General features: G+C 34.2%; 1 protein-coding gene across 2 annotated transcripts in view; it reads right to left on the reverse strand.

The window, feature by feature from the left end:
• Window positions 1–21114, reverse strand: part of CSMD3 (CUB and Sushi multiple domains 3) — a 538229-nt gene that overhangs the window by 220985 nt on the left and 296130 nt on the right. For both annotated transcript variants that reach the window (XM_085221591.1, XM_085221590.1), the window contains exons 14-15: window positions 2301–2483; window positions 373–699 (exon numbers count right to left, since the gene is read on the reverse strand). In XM_085221591.1, the coding sequence (XP_085077717.1) occupies window positions 373–699; window positions 2301–2483 (510 nt within the window). The remainder of the gene's footprint in view (window positions 1–372; window positions 700–2300; window positions 2484–21114) is intronic.

The raw sequence follows: 21114 nt of genomic DNA on the forward strand, positions 1-21114 counted from the left end.
TAAACTAGTACAAGTCCTCAATCAGTTTTGTATATATAATGACAGTGATTAACGTTATGTAACATTAGACCAGCAGGACAAAATGTGCTTTTAACAAATTCAGTAAAGTTTACTTATACATTTTGAAATTGGCCTAAATTTCAGTCTTCTAAACACTCCCATCACAACAATCACTAATGCAATAAGTGATAAATATATACTTATTTTCAGCTGCTACATAACATTTAAAAGACAATTTGAACCCATAAATAAGGTATTTTTAGGTATATATGTTCTGTTTGAAAGTGTATAATAACGTCTTTTTAACATGCTTATCTCCTAAATTATATGTTGAAAACAAAACATGCATTCATAGAAACTACTATTACTCACTGTTATAAGTGATGTTAAATCCACGTCCTGACATTGAATGGTCAGCTTGAAATTCCAGACGTAAAATATGACCGTTACTGGTAAGATGAGAAGGAACTTCAGCACCAGTAAATGTTCCTATTATGGGGGAATCTGGAGAGTCACCATCTTTAACTGCAAGGAAGTCAAACTGAGATTCTAAGTCAAAGTCATTAAAAGAAAGATGGATTCGGCTTCCAGGGTCTGAAATTATTGTCCAGATACAATTTAAATTATTCCCATATCCTTCTGGATAATCAGGTGAAAGTACAGTTCCCATAGGTGCAGTGAAATTAGAAAGGCAAGGAACTGCAAAAAAAGAGAGAAAGAAGTTAGACAACAGACACAAATATTTTAAGAAGCATTTACTTTATTATAAGGCTTTGTATGAGATACTTAAAAATGCTTATTATTTCAACTGAATAATTCAATATTTGCTGTGATCTGGCATGAAGACAGAAAGTTTTTTTGTATCTTCTTATTACCTTTCCTTCCATAAAACTACCTCTCAAGCAGAGACTCCATGTAATAAGGAACATCCTCATTACAACAGAAACCTACACTAGTTCTTACAGTACTCATGTACTTCTTAACCAATTGGCATCAGTTATTATTTTCATTAGGTAATTGTTTAGATGAACAGACCTGTCATTGATCACATTAAAGAGACAGAAGGTCAGCTGCCCTTATCATTTATTTTTCACACAGAAGCATAAGATAATAACTGCTTTCACAGGGATAACAGAATTGTGTTGCTATTATCAGAACAATATTTTATATTCAGTCATTCCTTTTGAAACATAATAAACTGCAAGGATGAAAATAAATGAACATACTCTGAATATATTTCATCTGTATTATTTTAGTGAAAATCATAGAATCAGAACCATATGGGTTGGAAGGGGCCTCTGGAGATCACCTAGTCCATCTCCTCTGCTAAATCAGGTTCCTCAGAGTAAGGAAAGTATCCAGGTGGGTTTTGAGTATCTCCAGAGAAGGAGAACACTCCACAGGGAACACTCCACAAACCCTCTGGGCAGTCTGTTCCAGTACTCTCTAATCCACATGGAAAAGTTCTTTTCAGTGTTCACATGGAACATCCCGTGTTCCAGTTTCTTCCTCTTGCCCCCTTGTCCTGTCACTGGACAAAGCTGAAGAAAGCCTGACCCTATCCTGCCCTTAAGATACTCATAAGTGTTGATAAGTTTCCCTCTGTATCTCCAGGTTAAACAGTCCTAGGACTTTTAGCTTTTCCCAGTAAGGGACATGCTTAAGGCTTCTAATCATCTCTGTCACCATCTACTGGACTTTCTCCAGTAGTAACCTGTCTTTTTTGAACTCGGGAGCTCAGAACTGGACACAGTACTCCATTCGTGGCCTCACTCGGTCAGAGTGTTAAAAAAGAAATTACAGATACTTATCGTAAAATTAGCTTACTGTAATGTGATCATTTGATCATTAAATGATCATTTAAGTACTATTTTATGTTCAGATATAATATATGTGGAAAAATCTGTAAATAATTTAAACATCTAATTACAGTTCAGCAACAGAACTACAGAATAGATTAATCTACAGAAATAGATTAATTTATCAAAGTAGCTGCAAAAAGTATATTGTACATAGAAATATCTATAGATTCCTATTAGAAAGCTAATAATAAATTATTACGCCATACCATGTAAAGAAAATACATTTAATATTAAAAGAAAAAAAAGCATTTTTTAGTTCTAGAATTTCTACTGAGAATAGCCTCTAAGGAAATCAACTACTGACAAAAGCAAATTCGTTCTATCAGCAGACTTAATTACATATTGTTAACCTTTCAATCATGGAAATTATTACATATAAAGAAAAATGTTTCAGATTACAATGCATTTCAAAATAATAACAAAATTTTTGGTACATACAAATACAAATTGGTATGTTTGCAGACCACTGGTTGTTTTCTTGGCAAATTATAGATTTCTCTCCAATTAATTCAAATCCAAAATGACACTCAAATCTTAAAACATCCCGATTGGAAAATCCATCCCCTTCTCTGATGCCATACAACGGTGTTCCAGGATCACCACAGCTTTCTTTTTCAATTTCTGTCGAAATAAATAAAGAATTTAATTCTAGAAGAACAAAACAAACTTTCCATGGGTAGGTAAATGCTCCTGTACGGAACATAAATAACAGTTACTGAAATATGCCACTAAGTCTGACTCTATTCCATGCTTTCTTATGAAGGAAATTCTGTAAAAGCATTCTAGAAAAACCAGAGTTCTTTGTGTTTATAGAGTATTTCAAATTGAAAGAAATGAGAGAAATTATTTCTACTTATAAAGTACTACTTGCTTAACTCTTAAAATTAAAAATGGACAGCAGTACCCCACTGTGTCCGACACAGTTCACATTCCAATACAGCTGAAACTCATAAGGCAATGAAAAGGGGAAGGAAAAACAAAGGAAGATTAGTAATATAAAAATAATTGCTCAAATTCAAAGAAGGCAATACATAAATAAATAAGTATACATGTGTCTGCATACATTTTATACACATTCATATGTACAAAAACCACTATGTAAACATATGAAGACATAACTTTTCTATTCTCTAATAAAATTTTATGTCAATTAGCCTAAATGCAATTTTTTTCAGATAAAATATTCTTTAGAATTACATATTTATATATTTAACTTTCACTGAAAATTAGAAGCAAAGAAGGATCTTTTAAAATGCATTTTCATGCATATGCATATCACAAATGCATCAGAGAGCTTAGGTGGTTTTTAGGCTAGAATCCTCTGGATCAGAATCTCCCCAAAAATGCATATTTCTAATAAAAGTTAAAGTTGGTCTGGAGAAAATATCCTGAAGGTGCTTTTAAATTTTACCTTAAATGTTGATGAGACTGTCAGTATCAAACAGAGAATATACAACTGTTAATTGCCAAAGGAAAACAAAATTTTCCTATAAGTTGTCCAAGAAGATAAATAAAACAAATAATATTCTAAATATCTAAGTCATTCCACATTTTATCTGGGGAAAAAAAATAAAAATTAATAGCATTCTACAAATCAGGTGTCCAATAAGTAATTACACCAAGTGAAATTACAGAAATTTCTCACAATATATAAGCAAGACAGTAAATATTTTTGTATCCACTTCTATTTATTCTCTTTTGGGGCTACTGTTCTGATGTAGCTAGGCCAGTGGTTTTCTCTAATTATTGCAACAGCTGCTCCAAAATTATTGCCTTTTATATTATTACGTTTGTTCACGATGCAGAGTGAAATGTTGTTTTTATGTCAGTAGAGGTTGAACCTTCCCACAAATATGCTGTTAAATGTTGTTGTCGTGATAGATGGCAACTGATAGAGGAGCTGTCTTACAAAATGGCTTCTCATGTGGAAGTGCATATGAAGCAAAGGTGTAGAATTGCCTCCATGCAGAAAAAATTGCACCCACTGACATTCATTGTCACTTGCTTAACATTTACAATCACCAAACAGTGCTCGTGAGCACAGTGAGGTAGTGGGTGGTGCAATTCAGCTATGGTGACAGCTACATGAAAGACAAGCCACTTTCCCATTGCCAGACATAGCCATCACATGACAAAATGAAAAGCATCTTGGTCAGCTAGTGAATATGGTGAAAAACACTGTTCTGTAGCTTAGAATTTGCTCAATCACATAGTGTTACTGTGCTCTTTATATCTGTTGTATTTTCCATGGAAATAAATAAGAGGCATTACTTTTGGAGTTACCTAAGTATTTTATTCTACATAGTAAGAGTTTCTATGCCTTTTGTTACATTTAATAAATACAAATCCATGAAGTTGATAGAGTGAGCTTGTTCATCTTGTCTTCTACCTTCCTTACTAGGAAGGCTTAAAGGAATACTTAAATATCCAAAAATTCTTACATGGGGTATAGTTATTGACAGGCGTTAGTTGGGAAAAAAGTACATTTTTTCTTTACGTTATTTATTGTATGTGAGAGACTACATACATAATTTTATCTTTTGTTTTAATAAATGGAATTAAATTGAACAAGATGCTATTTGAATGACAGGTTTAAATGAAATAAGTCATCCATAAACTCTGGCCATATTTGTCTATGTTTATAGCAATCTTTCCTCTATTACTTTAATCTTTTCTGCATAATTGCTTACATATTGCACTCTGTAAAATTCATATTAGCATTAGTTCATTTCTGAATTTGTAACAGAATTATTTTCTGTCATAACATAATTCTCTTTGACAGTAGAAATTATTGTTATTTTTGGGGGTTTAAGTGCAAATATCTTCTGGATTTGTATACAGAGTGGTAATAAACTTTCTTTGAAACAGACAAAAAAAATGTTTACTGGGTTTTTGTCAGATAATAACATTTCAAATAAAGTGATTTTAGGACAAAGCACTTCTTCAGCTTTGCTTGAATTCACTAAAAGGAGCAAATTATATTATTATATTATTATTATTTTTTTTACTGCTAGTGCTACAGCTGTGCTTCAGCTTCCCTGCTTTGAATATATTTCAGTAACTGAACTTTGCCTCAACATAGCCTGTTGAACTTGCACTAATTCCTCATTGCAAATAATACGTTTGTATTAAAAATATATATTTTATGGCTGATTAAGTTAAACAGGCAATGGATTTTAATATAGCTCACTGAATAATGTCATCATTAAAACTTTATTTTTTAAACAAAACTATTATTGGAAACTTCAGCGTGATTAAAAAAAATAGCTGAGAGAAACAAAAGGCATAATTTCATGAAAATATAGCTTAATTTTCATACAATGAAATGAAGCTTTCATATATGTAACAAAGCTGCAATTCACAGAAAATTTGTTACGAAGTATATTTAAGCAGTTTCAGTATTATTATGTTTTCTATTTTAAAGGGATGTTGCTTGACTTAAGTATTTGGAATAAGTATGTTATGTGTAACGGCTATTTTTGAAAAGTCGTAAGTCCACTTAAAGACTTAATTGTATTTTAATTCTATTTTTGCTTATTTTTCACTTTCACATTTTGTTGATATTCTTTTTTATTAGTATTTGTTCTGCCTTCCTAGATTTTCAACTCATGCTGGATCCAATGAGAGATGGCTACAGTTTTGTAATCCAAAATCCAATATTACTACTTACTCCTGAGAAAAACCAACAAATTATGTTAGACTATCAGATGGCCATTTCTTTCTTTGTATTCTGCTTAAAAACAAATAAACAAAAAAACCCCACATGATAATTAGGTTGTTAAATATGTTATTGAGTTAGGTGTGATCCTCTCAGGTTTAAAGCATTTAAGAACAGCAACAAAAATAAAATCAGTTTGTTTTCAGAAATTATTTCAAATCTCCATAGGAAATATAAAAATCAAAGGGCACCATCTGTTAAAAACTTAGTTAATATTATAAGATAGAGATGTGCTAATGGTTTCAGCACAATTCCTTCTCTCCCTGTTATTCCCATACCCTGTTTCTTAGGCCAGTGTCTTATACTGGGAACTGTATAGGGGGATGGGAGTCAGCTATAGCTAAAATATGCAGGCCACTGAGAAAGTAATGCCTGCTATTTATTTACAGGGAAAACACAATAGATTCAAAGAGCACAGTGACACTACTTGATAAATTCTCAGCTACAAAATACTGTTTTTTAAGATAGATCCCATCATTAACCAATTTGCACAAATGATCTGATCAAGTCTGTTCATTTCATGGTGTGACAAATGTACATGACCATCCAGAACATGGCTTATCTTTTGTATTGCCGCCACGACTACTGAAATGCACCACTGTCATGGTCAGTCTAGGTCCATGACTCTTTAACTCCCAATACACTACATGATGTTATGACGTGAAATATCAATCAAAAATCATAAAACCACGACACCCACCCACCACCTCACTGTGCTCATGTGGATTGTTAGGTCTTCAAAAATGTTCAGTAAGTGTCAATGAATGGGTGCAATTTTTTCCACATGGAGAAATTCAATTTTACACCTTTGCTTCATGCATACTTCCATATCAATTATTATTTTGTAAAACTGCCCTTCCGCTGCTATCTCTCAAAACAACAATATTTAACAGCAACATTTTTATTTGTGGGAAAGTTCAACCTCTACTGACATACCACCAACATCTGCTTCTGACATCCTATAGAATCATAGAATCCTTAGAGTTGGAAGGGTCCTCTGAAGGTCCTCTAGTCTAACCACCCTGCAGTGAATGGGAACAACAGGCTACATCAGGTTGCATAGGGCTTTATCCAACTTTGCCTTGAAAGTCTCCTGGAATGGGGCATCAACCACATCGCTATGCAGCTGATTCCAGTGCCTCACCACCCTCAATGTGAAAGTCTTGGGCCATTAACATAAAAGGAGGTATTACTTTTAGGAAGGCCACTGGCTTTCCATATATTCCTTCAAAGTCATCTGTACCACGAGAATGCTAATGTGGAATTAACTAATTTTTTTAAAAAAACAAGATTGATAGTTGTTGAAAATGTTTAGGATACTCATTATTTTGGAAACTTGGTAAAACAAAACAGGTAACTTTGTGACTCAAACCACCGAAGCAAGTTTATCACTGTAAATATATTTCCTAACAACCGTCTGTAAGACAATTCACTATAGAGAAAAACCACCCCTTCTCCCCCCTAAAAAAAAAAAACAAAACAACAACAACAACAACAACAAAAAAAACCACCATCACCACAAGATATATAATGTAAATATCTAATTTTGAATAAAAATCAAAATCATTTTTCTATTTTGTGCTTTGCACTGAGGAATTCTGTATATTTCTAGTCAGTGATGAACTGAGAGTCAAAAGATACAGCATGTACCAGTACAATAATATCACTATAAGAAAGTCTTTTTCCTCTTATTCTCTATTTTTTTTATGAAGGACACACATATTCCAGAGGTGAATAAATGGGCCCAGGGGAAAACAAATAGTCACTTACTATACAAATGCATTTTGACAGAGAGGCACTGAAGTTAGGACTTGTCTATCTTATCCCTTCTGTAATTTAAGGGAAAATAAAAGAGAAGAATTTGATCCTTATGAAGGAAAACAATTCTGAAGGAAAAGATATTACTCGTTCACAGTGGAAAAGTAAATTGTAAAGACTTGAAATGACTTCAGCAGAGATGCAAAGAAATCTACAGTACTTAATGAAAGCATTTATTAGTCAAATACCAATTTATCTTTAACAACATTTTAGTGTAGTATTTTTTTTAACTGACCACTGATAAACAGAAGTAAAACAAAAAAATTAAAAAACTTTTTTGAGTTTGATTTGAAAAGAATGAAAATATTTTTTATTTGTTTGATATTAGAATTCTCGGTAGCAAAAGCTGCAAGCACTCTGTTGGACACACTGGCATATTAGAAGACAATTGGGAAAAATATATATGATCACACATCCAAGCACATCAGTATATACAATTTATATACACAAAATTGAATCATATCATGTATCTAATTTGGTTGTGAAATTACCATAACAATATTCACAGTGTGAGACTTTGCTACTCAAAAACCTGAGAAGAGATATTATATATTTGCAAATCTTCTGTTCACAAAGCACAAAGGAATCAGCAAAAGTATAATCATCTATCTTATCTTGAACATTAGAAGTTAATCATACAGAGAAACACACTCAAAAAGCATAATGCAGGAAAACAAAGAGCTTATGGAATACAAGCATATATTTCTTACTGTCAATTAGGATGATAAACAATGCAGGGAACAGGTAATTATGCCATATGTCTTCAAGTTAATTTATCCTCAAGAAGAATCTTAAAGACACATAACAGTTAAACAGTTCTGAATTTGTTTCAGAAAGACTATTGATTTTGCTTTCCAGTTTAGAGGGGAAAAGATTAGATGAGGTGTAGTCATAGTTACATGAAATAGAAGTTAAGCACTGCCATGATGAACAAACAAAACAGAAAGAACTTTCAGTGACCTTGCAGATAACATTTTCTATGAATAGTACTATGTTTGTATGTTATTTCCTATAAAAGGAAAACTTTTGTTTAGTAACCATTCTGGTTACAGCATGAGTACTTTTAAATGCAAAGGATGGAACTCATTTATGAAAGAAAAAGTCTGTTATCATGTGATGTTTCAGCTCTATTCTAAATGTTATCAATAGTCTTGCCTCATTCTAGCCATGAGATTCTTTTCTATAGATTTTGTTTTAGAAATACATGAAAGAATCACCACTCTGATCACTATTAAATATTAACAATTTATTTAGCCTCAATTCTAATCTCAGTAAGTTTTATGTGTCTTGCCTTCACTTTAACTCATTTTTTAGAAAGACATGCCAACAAAGAGCAAGCGTGAGGAGGGGAAACGAATTCTGCATTGAGTGCAAATACTGATGGACTAGAACAATTTCAGTACCAAAACCAAACGGTGCCCTCCACTGTTCCTCCAGCCATGCCTTGATAGCCCTGGTTGAGAGAGTCATTACTATGTGCTGCAGCACTTTCTTTGTGCTCCTAGGTTCCCTTACAGAGGAGACGGGTATACAAACAGAGGAATGAGTAGAGGGCATGCAGCCAAATATTATGCCTGTATGGATTAACAACATGATTAGTGTAAAAAAAACACCTGCTCAGTAGTATACTGATGGTAAAATTATATTGAACAACAACACGAAAGAAGATACGAAGTTATTCAAAAGAAGCAGCTATTCTTTCCTTGGTTCTTTCTCTTGCTATATTGTCAGCAGTAACCTTTTGCACGCTTACTGAACTGTATCAGATCACAGGTTTAATGACCAAGCAAATGGAAAGACTAGAATTTTACCACCTCACCAAGGAAAATAATGAGTAGCTAACTGAGAGAGGGTAATGGGGGTCACTTAAGGAAAATTCAGATGAAATTCCTCTGAGAATGTATGGGGGAAAAAAAACAAACAACGGTAGATACCACTGTGAGTTGTATTTCACGTAAATCAAATGCAACCAACATTTATAGTTTAAGGAAAAACTAGTTAAAGCCATTTTCCATGACATGATTTTTCATGTGGATAGACATCATATCTGTATTATTTTGATTTTATAATTTACCTACTTTTTGTTATAAGCATGAAGTACTTCATAATTATCATGGAATCATAGAGTATCCTGACTTGGAAGAGACCGACAGGGATCATTGAGTTCAACTCCTGCCTCCACACAGGACCATCCAAAATTCAAATCCTATGCCTGAGAGCATTGTCCAAAATGCTACCTGAAATCCAGCAGGCCTGGTGCCATGACAACTGCACTTGGGAGCTTGTTCCAGAGCCTAACTTCTCCCTTGGTGAAGAACATATTCCTAATATTCAATCTGAAATGATATTTTATTCTATATTGTAGTTACCTATAGACTTAATGGTTATACACACTTTCTTCTTTTCCTATTCAGTGAGATTTTCTGCCTTTCCAAACTGAGTTATTTACTCATCAGCTGGCAAAAAGTTGGCTCAGGTAATAAGTGAGCCCTGTGGAGCTTTACAGAATGAGTGCACCTCTAAAAAACAAATTGCTCTTTTAAATTAGGTATGGCAATGAAGTGTTCTCTGTACAGTTCTATCCAGACTGATAGTTTAAAAGTATCGTGGGACTTCTCAATTGTATAACACTTTCAAAAGCTGTGGTTCAAGTACATATATTTTGGAGAAAAGTTAAAATATGGTTGTATTTATAAATTAAACAAATGCAAATAAATAGCATTGGTTCAAAACAAAAGAAACACCCCTCACCCACCAAACACATAAAAAAACCCCTCACAAAACAACAAAGAAAATGTTTAAATGTCTTCAACTCTAAGTTATATCCTTACTACTCTTAGAATCATAGAATCATTAAGGTTGGAAAAGACCTCTAAGACCATCTAGTTCAACCATCAAAACCTCACCACCATACCGACCATATCCCTCAGTGCTACATCTCCACTTCTCTTGAACACCTCCAGAGACACTGACTCAAACACTCCCTTGTGCAGCCTTTTCCAAAACCTCACCACTCTTCCTGAGAAGAACTTTTTCCTAATATCATAGAATGATTTGGGTTGGAAGGTACCCTTAAGATCATCTAGTTCCAACCCCCTTGCTATCAGGTTGCTCAAATCCCTATCCAGTCTGGTCTTCAAAGTCCCCAGGGAGGCATCCACAACCTCACTGAGTACGCTGTTCCAGCATCTCACCATTCCCACAGTAAAAAATTTCTTCCTAATTTCTAGTCTAAGTCTACTCTCTTCCAGTTTATAGCCATATCCCCTTCCCCTGTAGCTATATACCCTTATAAAAAGTTCCTCCCCAGCTCTCCTGTCTGTAGGTCCTCGTCAGGTAGTGGAAAGTCACCATAAGGTTTCCCTGGAGCTTTCTCTTTACCAGACTGAAGAGTCCCAACTCTCTCAGCTTTTCCCCATGAGGGATGTGTTCAAGCACTCTGATCATCAACCAGTGATATTCGATCTGAACCTCTCCTGACACATGGAGGCAATTACCTTCTGTTCTATCAGTAGTTACCTGAAAGAAGAGGCTGATCCTCACTTAATATATAGAATAGTTTTTGAAATTTAATTCAGGAGGATATTTCTTTTTCCACAAACCTTCAAAATACATATTTAAAATTACAGACACTGGGAAGATTTTAAAATTCTCTGGCACTGTACTGTTTTCATACTATGTTATGTTTGCTCTCATTGATACAGTTATTTTGGACTGAAGGAACTGCATTTGATTGAAATTAACTAATTTCTGGGAGCTTTTCCTTTTTTCAAAGAACATTCAGTTCTTCAGCTTAACCAGACAAAAGATGGATTACTGAGTAATTTAAAGAAGTTTCAAACAACTGTCAACATTGCATTTTAAAGGTGGAAATACAATTCTGGATTCTACACATCAAAAAGAAAATAATTTTGATAAACACAGAAAATATCTTTCAATTCCCTCACTTCTCCCTTAATCTAACTTTTAATAGCAGGCAACTATGCTGTTAGTTTTACTTATGGAACTACAGAAATTAATAATAGCAAAAAAGAATAAGTGGAAAAAATATTATTAAGGAATCTTATGTAAATCTGCTATACTTCACAACAGCAGTTACAAAGCGAAGAAACAAAATATCCCTCAGTCCACAGATTATTGTTTGGGTCTGTCAAAGAGAAATGACAAAGTGAACAAGTTGAACAAGTGTCCTCAGTCAATTAAATATTTGCAAGAGAAATGCCAAAAACACAAAAACATTACAGGAAGAAACATAGTAACAAAAATTCTGTAGTACCTTCTTAGTTTATCTCCCAAATTCTTGACTTTGAGCATCTTTCTTGAGGAAAAACATAACTGGAAGCAAAAGCTAGAGCCATATTCACAATCTGCATTCTTTGAGTACGGCAATAGTCACAGTTAGGAGAAATTACTGAGAAAATTTATATTAAGACTGAAACCCATATTATATATAACCCACAGCTACATAAATTCAGTAATTTCTGTGCTTGAATTCTTTCTGTAAGTTCTGTCTAACTCAGTGTTCTGTATAATTCAAAGTTTGTTAACTTTGTCAATTTAATATGAGAGGTTTTCTTCCACAGACTAAATCACTTGATTTCAAAGAGATAAGTTCAAGCACACTGTTAACCACAGCAGAGAGACAAGCTGAAGAGAATGTAGTCCTCCAAAATTTGCAAAACATTCTGAAAATTGATAAAAGCCTGTGGTATACTACTTTACTCATATAAGAAGCAGCAGGAAATTAATTTGTTGCTGCCGATTTGATTAAACCATTCAGCCATTAGCTTTGGAAAATCTTCATGAAAATAGAATATTTTAATAGATTCAAAAGCTTCATCTTCATCTGTCAGTATGATTTGAAGACAATATAAATGAAATTGGACAGTTTCAATGGATGTTCTGTTATCATGAGTGGAGTCAAGCAGACCTGTATACAGACTGTCCTTTTTTAATCTGAATAGTACTGTGCTTTCTCTTCTTAAATGGTGTTTGCAGATGAATATCAAAATACAAGACTACTGAAGCTATCATTCAAAATTTAGCTCTTGACACATGCAGAATTGATCTGTTGACACTGAATTTATTTGCAGTCAGTATATCATCTGTAGAACCTTTCAAATGTATTGATGTTGCTCTTATTAATAATACCCAGACAAGCTACACTGGCTCTGACATTCTTTGGTGGCCTTGAAAAAACTCTATGATGACATGTTCATGTGACTACACAACACCATTAAGATTTAATTTGGTAGCAATTTCATCATCATTAATAGTAGCCAATTTTGCTGACCTAAACCTCTAGTCAGAAGGAAGTCTATTAGATCCAGCTTGTTTTTACTTAATGAATATTTGAACACTGCACAAGAATTTTAGGGACATCCTAAAATCCATTTTAGGTGTTTTCAGATCAATGCCAAGAGGAAGAGGGAAAAAGAGAGGCTGGTAGCATTATATTTTGGACAAAGCATCCAGCAGAGTTCAAGGTCATAAAGCAAGAAAAAAATAAAAAGCCTGTAGAGAAACATTTACCAATACCTATGAAAGAAGGAAATACATGCAGGACTTTTAACCATAGTTTTTTCTTATGTGTTGACCCCCCACACACAAATGTGCAACACTGAAAAACAACAGTTAAGGGAAAAGATGAAATATTCTGAATTTATATATACATATAATTAAAAAAACATTAATTATGGATCAAAAAAACACATTTCTTTATTTATATCAAAATTTATTCTTTGACATTAACATTACTTTCAGCTGCAGCTTTCAGTTGACATTTTCTTAGCAAGCATAACACCACAGAATAGTTATCTATAATGGTTTCATAATAGTAGAATTCTCTAACCTGTGACTCATGTTATTCACCCAGGCCACTATAACGTTGTTATGACAAATGATATTATCATGTGATGCATTGCTACTGTTACCCATGTAAAAACTATTCATTTATCACATATTCATATGGATTTTTATGTGATGGGTGTCATTTTTCCACCAAAACGCTGCATATTGCTTCCAAAAGTAAGTGTTGGATGTAGTTTTTTTTTAAGTTGGAAACACAGTGTACTCACCACCACCACCCGCAAAAAAAAAAAAAAAAAAAGAAAAAAATATTGGTGGAAGGTCTAATTAATCTAATTAATCTATAGCTTGGATAAAGATATCACCCACTTGCCATATTTCAAGTCATTGACCTAATGTGCTAGAAGTTATCAAGAAGGTTTCCAGATTATTTTTAAAGGCTACAAAATAATGTTTTTTCCTGAAATCATATTCTTCAAAGCTGCTAGTGTTTTGCCTGAATGTTTTCATAAGCACTTTAAGTGAGATGGTCATTGTGTACAAATAATTTCATTCCAAACAACTAAACTTTAGAGTTTCTAAAACAGTAAAACAAAGAATAATTAAACTACATCTTATCTTACCACAGAAAGGATGATTCAACCCCAAAGATAGTCTCACTGATAATATGCCATATTGTTTCACTCTCTGTTATGATTAAAACATATACATTACAGGTAAAATATTATTTATATATGAACGGGAGGGAACTAAGATAGGGAAAAGCACTTCTCCACTCTGTGAATAAAGGCAAGAACATTGTTGTGACTATACTACAAAACTTTTGAAAAAATGTTGAAATATTGGAGAGATGCTGATCCGGTAAGTGAATTTTCTAATCCATGTAACTCTCAATCTAAATATAAGAAGGTCTTAGAAATATCTGAAAAGTTTTAAACAAAGGTATGAAATTCTAAACTGATGTATTTGCAATTTAATAGTAAATGATTTAGAGAATAAAATAATTAATGGCTGGATACACAGTTTAGATTCTAAATTATAAAGTTATTTATCTGATGATTTAATGACTTTTTAAACTATATGTTCTAGACCATCTGCAGGTCACTGAACATACCCATCTGACAAAGTATAGAAGTACAGCAGATATTTTTCCTGATGTTTTATCCCTCGTGTTCTCCTCACTTTCCTCCCATGTAATATATTGAATCTTACTGATAGATTATGCAGTTTATAATATAAAAAACTCATTGTATTATTATAATAGAAATATAATAGAGAATAACATTACAAAATAAGATCAGTGTTTCATTCTTCTGGATTGACTCAAACCAGACTGACTTTTAAGATTTAAAACATTCTAAAGAGCTTTTCATAACCATTAATTAACCTTTCAGTTTGCATTGATCCATGGTACTATGCCTTTGTCTGGGGTTTAATAGATAGATCTCTGTGAAGAAACCCTCACAATTATGTCTTGGTCTAAAGAATACATATTACAGATATCATATTATAAAAGGCCATGCACACAGTTAGTAAGTCTGAAGCAACAACAGTAGAAGCAGAATTCATCATCCTGAATTATAACAAAAATTGAATTATATTCAACTCAGAAAAAATTGTAAATAGGGTTCAAAAAGCTAGATACAGAATATTAAAGCAAGAAAAACACAAAACAACAGATAGATTAGAAAAGCACAAACAAGAAAACCTGTACTACTATGCACCTACAGAAGGAGAATTCTGAAGGGAGTGAGAGTTCAGAATCTTCTGCTCACTGCAGAGCTAGTTAGGCATTAGTCAGTGGGTGGTGAGCAATTGCTTGTTCATCACTTGTCATATAGATTCATGTACATATATATATAGTCATAACTGTTATCCTTTTCCTTTGTATTAGTAAATAGTTTTATCTCAACCACAAGTTTTGGGTCTTTTGTTTGTTTGTTTGTTTTGTTTGTTTGTTTTTCATTTGCTTTTTATTTTTTTATTATTATTATTATTTTCTCCCGCATCCCGCTGGGAAGAGGGGAGGAGTGGGCAAATGACTGTGTGGTGCTTAGCTACTTGCTGAGTTAAACCATAACAACCTTTCTTACTATGAAGAGGTAAACTTGCTAGCTTACACAGTTAGCTGAGAGAAAACCCTGCTGTATAAGTTTTCTTAGAAGCTCATAGAAACTTGTTATATCCTTTCTTAAACTGTTTGAATTTGAAAGGGAATCCCCCTCCTCCTTCAATTATTTCTCACCCTAAATCTGACATGTCCAAACAACAAGCTGTTAAGTATATGAAAAAAAAAGATTTCCTATGCAGTTCACAATAGCTCATTTTGAAAATTATATTAAAAAAAGGATATAAGCCAAACTGATTGATACCTGAATGCATAGATGCAGAAATCTAATTCACTTGTCCTTAAAGAGTACTGCTAGGCAAGGAGACCAGTCTACTGTCAATTTGATGTTTAACAAAATAAGTCAGAAATGGTTATGGTTAATAGGAGTTGCTCAAATAGTGCTTTTAATGTTAAAAGTAGTTCTATTTCTGTCAGTTATTCTAGTTTAAAAAAAATAGTGTTTATAAATCAGCTTGATATGCCAATTTTTGAGACTCTACTGACACAGGAGAAAGTTATGTAACTAAAATCTCATCTGAGACACCTGGAGACAAGCAGAATGTCACAGTTAAAAATGTGCTGAGAAGAATATAAGAAATCACAGTTTGCAAAGTGTTACATAAGTTAGCCTCATTAGATGAATTATAATAATTAAGATACTGGCCTATAGAGAAAGAAAACCAGAATTGTAACATTTGGCCACTTCCTGTGTGAATTTCTCTTCTGACCATCTATAGATGTAGGTATAGATCCGGGTACCTGACAACTAAAACGTGCAAGCAATCAGAAATACCAGGAAAGTAAATAAGAGATGCGGTAATTCAACAGAAAGCAGAAAGGAAGACTCACAGAATTAGACTGTGAGCCTCACTTCTATGTCTAGGAAGATCATGAAACAGATCCCCCTGGAAGAAATGTTAAGGCACATGCAAAAACAAGAAGGTGGTCCAGCAGGGCTTCAGCAATGGGAAAGGTGATGATCTTCTATGATGTAGTGACAGCAACAATCAACAAGGGAAGACCAGTCAATGTCATCTATCTGGAAATCTGCACACTCTGGCCTGCTTCCATTCAACATACTTATATCTTAATCGGAGAGATATGTATTTGAAGGGCAGACAGTTCTATGTATAAGAAATCAGCTAGATGACCACAGACAGAGAGTTGTGATTATGGGCTCTATGACCTGGTGGAAGCTGGCGATGAGTGTCAACTCTCAGGGCTCCATCTTGGGACCAGTGATCCTTAATGACAAAGTCAGTGTGATTAAGAGCACCCTCAGCAATTTTGACACTAAGAAATTGATAAAACAGTAGGAAGGATTGCCATCCAAAAGTACCTGGACAAATGTACAAAGTGGAACTGTGTGAACATGATGAGGTTCAACAAGGCCAAGTGCAAGGTACTGCAGTGGGGTTGTGGCAATCCCAGAATACTCAGAGACTGGGAGAAGAACTGAGAGCAGCCCTGTAAAGAAGAACTTAGAGATCCCGGTGGATGAAGAACTTGACAAGCCATCAATGTGTGCGCGCAGCCAGAGGTATTCTGAGTAGTATCAAAAGAGGGGTGGCCAGAAGGTGATTGTCCCCCACTAATCTAACCTTGTGAGGCCCGATCTGGAGTATTGCACCCAGGTCAGGGGACCCCAGCACAAGAAGGAGGTAAGTCTGCTGGAGTAGATCTGAAGGAGTGCCACAAAGATTATCAGGGGCTGGAACATCTCTCCTATGAAGACAGGCTGAAGGAGTTAAGTTTGTTCAGCCTGGTGAAGAAAAGGCTCTGGAGAGATCTCATCACAATTTTTCAGTATTTAAAGGAAATTAAAACAAAAAACAAAAAACAAAAAAAAACAGAGACTGACATTTACACAGTCAGGTCGTGATAGGCCGAGGGAGAATTATTTAGAATTAAAGGAGGGAAACTTAGACTAGATGTCAGGAAGAAATTATTTACTCAGAGGGTAGTGAAGCACCTCAGAAAAGCTGTGAATGTCCCATCCATGGAATGTTCAAGGTCAGAATGGATGGGGCCCTGGGCAATCTGATGGAGTGAATGGAAACCCTGCATAGCAGTTGGAACTAAATGATCATTAGGTCCCATTCAATTCAAAAAATTCAATGATAATTCTATGATAGACAAAAATTGTCTGGTTAGCAGCATTAAAACCTGAGTTTCGTATCATGAAGTTAGAAATTCCAACAGTAGTTTTGCACTGTCTTGAATAATTTCAGTTTTTTCTTATTCCATTTTCTTCATATATAGTACTAGGATAATAATGATTTTTTTTTTTTTCTTCAAGTAGAAATAAATATATTATAATCTTTGGTATCATTAAAAAATCAAATCATATATATGACTGAGTAACAAGATGGAGTAATTGCATATATATTGAAGGCTTCAAAGAGTGTGTAGTATATAAGGCAGAAGCCAACACTTGAATGATGAGGTTAAAAATATTAAACAGCTGCTACATTTCACAGGCATCATTCATCCTATGCAACAAATGAGGCAGGGAGCCTAGGGAAAATACTGGGTGACTGTGTAATTAAAGACTGTATGATAATGGATGTGTGCATAGAGGTAGAATTATACTTTCATAAGCAATTTACATTTTGACACTTCCTAATTTTTTGAAGAATTGACTTTTCAAAAAGGCAGCCGTCCTCCATTATCTTTCCCCATCTCCCCCTAAAATCATCTCTAATCACACAGTTCTTGAATGCAATCCACTTCATATTAGCTAAACTTCTCTGCCTCCATCATACCATGTTTCATTAATAGTTTTTAAAATGAATTACTGCAGCACAGATCAAATGATAGATATGTTAAACAGTTTCTGGAGGAATACTAATCCCAACACAGTGGAAAGAGACCACAGGGACTAGAGTTAGTGCTTATCTCAAATGCCAACCATCACACATGCCAAAATCAGATACAAGTCTTCAGAGACTAAACCTGTATCTAGTTCACAATTTCCTTTTTATATAAACAACTCTGATTTTATTACTAGGTATATCAGTTAGCTCTTCATTACAAGGAAGAGGTCACTTGTACCTTGAAGATGTAATTATGGACTTTGGAAGAATGTACAGTATTAATTACATTCAAACCACATTTTCTAGATGTAAGTATTTAAAACAAAATAATGGTATTCGCTATCTTAGAAACACTGATATTTTGAGAGAATGAGCACACAGTCACTCCCACTACAAATCCCATACGTACAGGTGTTTTCCTCATGACTTATTTAACTATCAATTTGTCTTGCATTTAAAACAGTTATTCAGTTACATATGTGTATGCTCATTTAAGTATCAGACCAACCTCTGGTAAGAGCTGCAAAGGAATGTCATTAGGATAAAACAAATCTTTGTTCTTTTTACAATTTCTTTTACGAGCCAAACTTCATCCAATATTTTTATCAAAAACAGGAAGTAGTAATGATTGCAAAGGTATGAGAAAGCTAAAAAGTTATCAGGTATGGCCTATTTAAAATCCTTATCTACAACTTTATTATGTTGCAGGCTGCTAGCAATTCAGACATTATCTTTTTTAATACTTTATAGGGATAAAGTATATACCTATTTTAGTGCCACTAAACTACTGTAACCTTAGCTTGTGCTGTTGATAAGTTTAAAAAAAATCACTGATATTTACTTATGTGAATGAAGTGGCATACTTAGTCATTTGAATTGTGAAATTTTACCATGACAGGATAGAATCTTCCTTTATGGAGTCCCATTTAAATTCAGAATGATTGAAGCCAGTAAGAGTTGGTCTTCCATGATGGGCAGAACTCAGTTATCCAACCCATTTAGAGCACATTGACATGTCCTAGTTTGTGGATGACACTAAGCTGTGTGGTATGCTCACCATGCTGGAAAGAAAGGATGCAATTCAGAGGATATTTAACAGGATTGACAAGAAGACCTTCACAAAACTCATGTTCAACAAGGCCTGGTGCAAGACCTTGTACTTGGGTAATCCCCAGCACAAATACAGACTGGGCAGAGAATGGATAGAATGTAGCCCTGAAGTAAAGGACTTGGGGATTTTGATCGATGGAAAACTCAGCATGAGTTGGTAATTTATGGTTGCAAGCCAGCTGGATCAGCAGAATTGTATCTAGAAGGTCAGAGGAGATAAATCTCCCTCCTCCACTCTCATGAAACAGTACCTGGAGTACTGCAACCATCACTGGGGTCCTCAACATTAAAATAATTAAATAAAAACATATGGATCTGTTGGATAAAGTCCAGAGGAAGGTTATAAGTATGATCAGAGGAATGGAGCATCTCTCCTGTGAAGACAGTCTGGAAGAGGTGAGGTTGTTCAATCTAGAGAAGACAAGGCTCTGGAAAGATCTCACTGTGGCCTTCCTGTACTTAAAAGGGGTCTACAAGGAATATAGGGAGAGATATTTTGATCAGGGTGTATAGTGATAGGACAAGTTATAAAGATAAGCTCAAGCTTGATGTGTTATATTTATCAAAATCATGGCAAATAAATCATATTAGAGTGCTGCCTTACTGGATAGTAGGGAAAAGCATATAGACCAATAAACTAATGCATTCCAGAAAATAGCAGCTCTTCCTCTTCACCTCCAAAGGAAAGATACTCTTTTAGTGACCACTAAAAATGATAAGTGATACCTACCTACCAAGGAGAATGCACTCCTTGGAACTCTTTAGACATTATGGTTTCTAACAGATTGAAACATATTCTGAAAAAATAAAACATTTTAAACCAACCAGAAAAAGCGTAAGTGCTTCAAATTACACTTAATAAAATTCAGTTACAGTAAGTTTTACTTAGCTCCCTACAGTTCATAGGTATACAATTTAAATAAACTGAGATTCCTAAGACTCAATGAATTAAATTCATTGATTCATGAGACTGATTGTAAGATGTGCATTATATGGTTTGAGAGATTAAGTAAGAAAAAAATGTGTGCATGCCTGTTGGAATCTAAATGAAGCCTGAAAATGGACTAGAGATATATAAAATGAAAGACAGATAGAGGAAGGATGTAATATTATCATAGGTTGATTCTCAGTGTCACTTATAATTTTGCCAACACATATTTCCATTCCCTACGTGATGAAAAAAGAAAACATGCCTGACAAGACTTATGTTTGAACCAATTTGGAAATGTCTACTGCATACTCTGTTCAGGGGAATCTCTGTAGACAGAAAAGAATCAAAGTTTAAAAACCGTTTAGAATTCTAAACACAGTTTAGAATCTGTGTTTCAATTCTATAGTTGGAAACTTTTATCTATTTGAAGATAGATAGATATTGGAAAAAAGTAAAAATCAGACTCCTCATAGCAGATGCCATTTACCCACAAGCAAGTTCAACAAATACTGCTGACAGAAGGATATCCTTATACAATTATTTAGAATTATAAATGCTATTGTTAATTACAAACTCACGAAGGCAGCATTGAAAAAGCTAAATTTCAGAATTGAAATAAAGATTCACTTCATCACTAGTTATCTCAGTAACACTACTAAAAGTATCAACGTAATGGGTGCTAAAAGTTGTGAAGTAATAGAAATGCAGTAGCAGTAGAACGTATGAACAATGAGAACTGGAAAAGACTGATGTTTATCTTGGATCGTTTCAGATGAGATCTCATGAGACATTAACCACTCAACTTCTACTCAGTTGTAGCTGAGCAGTTCTTACATAGAGTCAGGACTTTTCTGCTTCTCATGTTGTACTGCCAGCAAGTAGGCTGGGGTGTACAAGAAGCTGGGAGGGGTTACAGTCAAGGAAGCTGACCCAAACTGACC

Source organism: Meleagris gallopavo, chromosome 3 (genome assembly GCF_905368555.1).
Source record: "Meleagris gallopavo chromosome 3, MGAL_WU_HG_1.1, whole genome shotgun sequence".
NCBI classification, from domain to species: Eukaryota; Metazoa; Chordata; class Aves; order Galliformes; family Phasianidae; genus Meleagris; species Meleagris gallopavo.